We start from the raw sequence: 5,312 nt of genomic DNA, 5'->3' as shown, positions 1-5,312 counted from the left end.
GTTTTTTAAGGATGTCACATCTAAGCTCTCACAAATATATAATGCAGCAATAACAAACAAAAAAAACTAAGACAAAAAAAGACCACAAACAGAGTGAACAACATCTTAGATGTGATATAACTTTGTCACATCTAAATATGTCCTGAACAGGCCCTTAATGAAAATGGTCAAGCTCCCGTTGGTATCAATGTAAAGCGTCTTTTGCATTCATGTGGTACAGTGTATACGTATCAAAGAAAAGGAGCAAGGAAGAGAGACGCTTCTTTACGGCAAAATAGAAAAATAAAAGAAATGTAAAGCGTCTTTTGCATTGGTACCAATGGCCTTCACTTTTAGTGGGAAAAATTGGACATGGCCTTATCGGGAGCCGCCTCCTCCCTCGCCCAATCCTCTCCCGGACCGAGAGACCTCGGAGTACGCCATCCCCTCCTCCCCGCAGCCGGCTCCTGTCCCCAAGAAACCCCCCGTACGTGGCCACCCTCTCTAGCATACAAGGGCGGCCATGCGACTGCCCGTCCGGCGATGGGAGCGCGCGGTGCGACATGGTGAAGCAACTCAAGGTGTTGATGCCCTCTTGCCTCCACAAGCTGGTAAGCCGTATGAACAATGCCCCCCTCACCCATCACCACCACACCATCTAATCCTCATCACTGCCAATACGATGAATGCGTATGTCTGGTCCATTGTGCAGCGCATCTCCGACCAGTTCGCCGAGCACTTGGATGCCTGTGCACGAGGAACCGGGATGCCCCACCCAAAGGTCTTTGTAGTCAGCTCATTCGGCAAAATCTTTCACGTCGATATCGGCCGGGATGGCAAGGGCGCGTTCTTGGGTTACAGATGGCCCGAGTTCGTGAAAGCGAGCGGCTTCGGCTTAGGGTGGTTCTTGGTGCTCCAGCATGAAGGTCGTGGGGTGCTCACCGTCAAGGCCTTCGACCTCACGTGGTGCCTCAAGGAGTTGGGCGGCTTTCCGCCCTCTACAGGTAGGTTACTGAAGAAACGGGGTAAGTTTAGAGTTAGAGGGAAGGCAGATTTGTCCCTCTGTTACCTAATAACGATTCAGTTTTCATCAGTTCATAATGGCCATACATACATACTGGTAACTGAAGGAGGCATCATGTTTGATTGTAGAACCTAGAAGCAACATATACGCTTCTTCGCGTAAACCACAATTCATTATGGTTCTCTTTCCAAGTTTCATGGACAAGATGGTTTGCAATCTTCCTGCTACTCTGTTTTCCTACCAATCAATGGCGGAGCTACCCAACCAAAGCTGGGCGGGCCAATATGAAGGAATATCACTATATTTTTTTTCTTGTGGCTCAGTTTATTTTAATCCTACATTGTATTAGCTTTGGAATGGGCGGGCCATAGCCCATTTTCATTACATGTAGCTCCGCCAGTGCTACCACTGTGTCTCTTGCTGCAACTCCTAGACTTGAAACGCACGAGGGGTAGTGAGTACTACTTGTGTTCTTGCAGCCGATCCCGCCAACTTTTGTACAACGGTACCTCTCCGAGGCGCACCCAAGCAGCAAAAAAGCTTTCATTGTCAGCCAGTTTGACGTCCCCGAGGCGCACCGAAGCAGCAAAATTGCTTTTGCTGGCAGCCCATTTGACAAACATTGGTGCGTCGAGGTCGAGAAGGACGGATCTGCGATATTCCTTGCAGCTGGTTGGTCGCAGTTCTTGGTGTTTCATGGCATCTCACAAGGTGATGTTGTTCTATTGAGCTACGAAGGCAATATGTTGTTCGAAATCGAAGTGTTCGAGTTGAGCGGATGCCACAAGGGCATAGGAATTCAAGAAAGTGAGTTAATCGCTTAGTTCTTCAAAGTATTCCCTCTGGTCCTTTTTACTCTGCATATAAGATTTGTCCGAAGTCAAACTTCATAAAGTTTGATCAATTTAAAAAAATTCAATATTCACAATACGGGACAATATCATTAGATGCGTCATGAATTTACTTTTCATATTGTATAGCTCTACTATTGTAGATGTTTACATTTTTTTCATATGAATATGGTCAAACTTTATGAAGTTTGACTTCAGACAAATCTTATATGCGTAGTACCCATCTTTCCGAATTGGATTCAACCGCGAGTAAAAACATGTTTACCTCTTCTATCATCTCACCACCTACAGATACTGAAATGCAAAACGAAGAAGCATATTCTTCTAGTAGGAAGCGTGAGCAAAAGAATAGAAGTTCAAACGGTGAAGAAACTAGGATAAGGAAACACAGTGTAACTTCTCTGAACAAAGGACCAGAGAAGAAAAAGATGTCCATCGAGACTGGAGCACCTTCTCGGATACGGAGAAAGATTACTCCCTACTCACGTGGAAAATTTCTGGTAATTAAAACCGTTCTGCTAAATTTGGAAGACAAATGTTAAATAACAGAGTGGTCATATTATAGGTGGATCCATTAATCTATTGGTTTGGTGTGTTGCTTCAATCAATTTTTATTTGTTTCATTACAAAGTTCGAAACTAGTATTAGTTTTTCGGTTTACAGAATTTGCAAATATTGGTACCCACGAATTTTGTTACCAGAAGAGGTGAGGAAATTGCTCATACAACACTGACTGAAATGACTTATCCTCCAAACGACGTGACCAGAAAATCGTAGGAATAGGGTAGGTTAAAATGTAGGATTGTAGAAACAAAGGAGTGTGCAAAATCTAGTTAATGCAAAATGGAGCATTGTCAAATTAAGCTTAAGACATACACAAAGGTTAGATTAAGTTATTGCTATGCTAGTTATGGCCTACACCCTAAAACATACGCAAAGGTTAGATTAAGTTAGTGCTATGCTAGTTATGGCCTTTTCATTGGTATTTGTTCATAGGAATGTAAAAAGAGGTCGGAGTATGTTGTAAGATTCCTTTGTTTTTCCTATGAAACCCAAACTAAAGAAAAGTTCATACTTTGTTCCTATGGTCCATTCCTTTGTATCAAATGGATGAATTGCATTACCGTAGGAAAGTTTCCTATTCAGACGTTCTTCCACCCCATTTCCTATTAATAAGGCAAATTTTAACATGGTCCCTCTCAGTGTTAAAGAAAGTGTATTTAAGCGGAACTTAAGCGCGGAGCAATGGCAAATCGCTTCGCTTTTGCTCTAAGCGGTAGATTAAGTGTTTTTTTTTCTTAAATTTGGCCAGAATTTGGCTGTTTTTGAACTGCTTTTGCTTGTCTACTTGTGCAATAATGGTAATATACCATTTATCTTACTATTAGGCTCTGTCCGGGAACTATTTCCTTCATATTCTGGCAAAATTCTGGCACATGAGATTTGCCAGAATATGAAGCAACGAGGCAGGAACAAGGTTAACTATAGGCAGTGAGGTGATAGAGAGATCTGAGCTGTATGTTCATATTTGTAATTGTAGGCAGTGAAGTGATAGAGAGATCTGAGCTGTATGTTCATATTTGCAGAAACTTTCTCATTGTGCACAACTCAAACCGTACGTGCAAATATGCAATGGAAATCATCCGCTGGATTTCCTAGAATTACAACAATCAATGATGATCGCTTCAGACCGTACATGCAAAGAATAACCAAATGTATGTTACGAGAGGAGCAGAGACTTTCTCATTGTGCACAACTCAAACCGTACATGCAAATATGCAATGGAAATCATCCGCTGGATTTCCTAGAATTACAAAAATCAATGATGATCGCTTCAGACCGTACATACAAAGAATCCATCTGCTGACACCCCATTCATCAGGTGAAGAGAGGTGGTGATGTTGACTCAATAGTGGATGGAACAGTAGGAGAGGTTGTCCATGATGAGCGGTGACCTGTAGAAATGTCACCTCGTCCCTTGTGTGTCGTTCCTGTACTTCCTTTTCTGCTTTACAAGCAAAATGAAACAAACGGGTAATAGGATTGTACTCCTTATAGTCCAATATATCCTGAATACTACGATTCAAACCACCTAAAAATCTAGCCATCATAGCATCTTCGGTTTCAACTAATCCGCATCGCATTAAGCCTGTTTGCAATTCTTGGTAATAATAATCCTGTACAGAACTACTACCTTGTTTTCCACGTTGCAATTCATTTAGTTTGTCACGAGCATAATATCAAGGAACATAATGTTGTCGCATAGCTTGTTTTAAAGCATCCCAAGTAGTAGGTATATTATTTGCATTAACATGGAAATATTCACTCCACCAAATAGAAGCAAAGTTCGTAAACTCACTAGTGGCTACACTAACTCTTTGGTTCTCAGGAATATCATGACATGCAATTTTTTGTTCAACTAAAAGTTCCCAATCAAGATAAACATCTAGATTATATTTACCATTGAAAGCAGGCATATTAAATTTAATTTTAGCATTGGAGTGGTCGTAATCTCGAACGTCATACCTGGGTGGACCTTGTGCCATACCTTGGCAGTTGAAACAGAGTTGTTGATGAGCACGGTCATTGTGGCGGTTGACCGCTTGGTCATCCTCGGTGTCACCGGAATAATCCTCGTAGTTGTCCCCATAGTCCTCGTTGACACGGGGAGGAATGCTGTAACATCCCAAATTTTCAATTTGGAATGTTATACACTAGATCATCATGCATATCATATTTTCTTGCATTTTGGTTGATCCTAGAAATTTCACGCAACTCAAGGACCCTCGGAGAGAGTTGGAGATTTCGTTATTTTCATATTTGAGTTCTCTCAAATTTTGAAAAGAGGATCATTTGATTTATTTATTTTATCTTCAATTATTTTCCGGTGTCAAAATATTGAGAGAGGGAATAATATGACTTTCCCAAATTTAGGAAAAATGAAGATTTAATAAATAGATCAATTTTGGTTTTTGCCGGAGTTTTATTTGCGTTTTATTTGGATAGGGAAAAATGCGCGTTTCCGAAAATTGCATTTTAGGTCCGGAGAAAAATTCATTTTGTTCGGCTCATTTTTAGGAGTCGGGGAAAATTTACTTTAGATTTTTCGGAGTTCGTTTAGATCTCTTTTGTTTTTTTTTCTGCGCGCTGAACCGTTTATAAAAAAAAAAGACTTACCGCAGGCCAGCCGGGCCAAGGCCCAGCCAGCCAGCCGCCCCTGCGCCCAGGCGCGCCAGCGCAAGGCCAGGAGGCCGCCGCCTCGCCTCTTGCTTCTACCGAATCCTAGTAGGATTCTTAGCCTTTTTCCTTTATTCCGTTTTTCTTTTTCATCTAGGATTCCTATTCCTAGTCTATTTCTTGTCCCCTACCCCAAGTCTCCTCTCCCCTCCCCAATATAAATACCCAAGCACCCCCCCTCTAAATCATCAAACCCAAAGCCTAGAGCTCCACCCCACGCC

The 5,312-nt window shown here is 41.9% G+C and overlaps 1 protein-coding gene across 2 annotated transcripts; it reads left to right on the top strand.

Annotated features, from left to right (window-relative positions):
• Positions 1-330: 330 nt before the first annotated feature.
• Positions 331-1,777, top strand: LOC119286037 (putative B3 domain-containing protein Os04g0347400). 2 transcript variants are annotated; one of them, XM_037565375.1, is made up of 3 exons: positions 331-590; positions 692-983; positions 1,483-1,777. In XM_037565375.1, exons 1-3 carry the CDS (start codon positions 543-545, stop codon positions 1,563-1,565), a joined length of 423 nt encoding a protein of 140 aa, XP_037421272.1. In that variant the 5' UTR covers positions 331-542; the 3' UTR covers positions 1,566-1,777. The 2 variants fall into 2 exon arrangements, with proteins under 2 accessions (XP_037421272.1, XP_037421271.1); XM_037565374.1 differs by having other exon boundaries at positions 1,132-1,777.
• Positions 1,778-5,312: the final 3,535 nt, after the last annotated feature.

This window comes from Triticum dicoccoides, chromosome 4A (assembly GCF_002162155.2).
Source record: "Triticum dicoccoides isolate Atlit2015 ecotype Zavitan chromosome 4A, WEW_v2.0, whole genome shotgun sequence".
Lineage (NCBI taxonomy): Eukaryota > Viridiplantae > Streptophyta > Magnoliopsida > Poales > Poaceae > Triticum > Triticum dicoccoides.
Note: the sequence above shows the minus strand (reverse complement) of the source record. Positions and strands in the feature narration are given on the sequence as shown.

Bases quoted from the DNA above. Each gene is read 5' to 3' on its own strand.
- LOC119286037 (XM_037565374.1), top strand. From the start codon at position 543: ATGGTGAAGCAACTCAAGGTGTTGATGCCCTCTTGCCTCCACAAGCTG. The intron at 591-691 runs GTAAGCCGTATG...TCCATTGTGCAG, and splicing joins CCTCTTGCCTCCACAAGCTG to CGCATCTCCGACCAGTTCGC. The intron at 984-1,131 runs GTAGGTTACTGA...GTTTGATTGTAG, and splicing joins CGGCTTTCCGCCCTCTACAG to AACCTAGAAGCAACATATAC.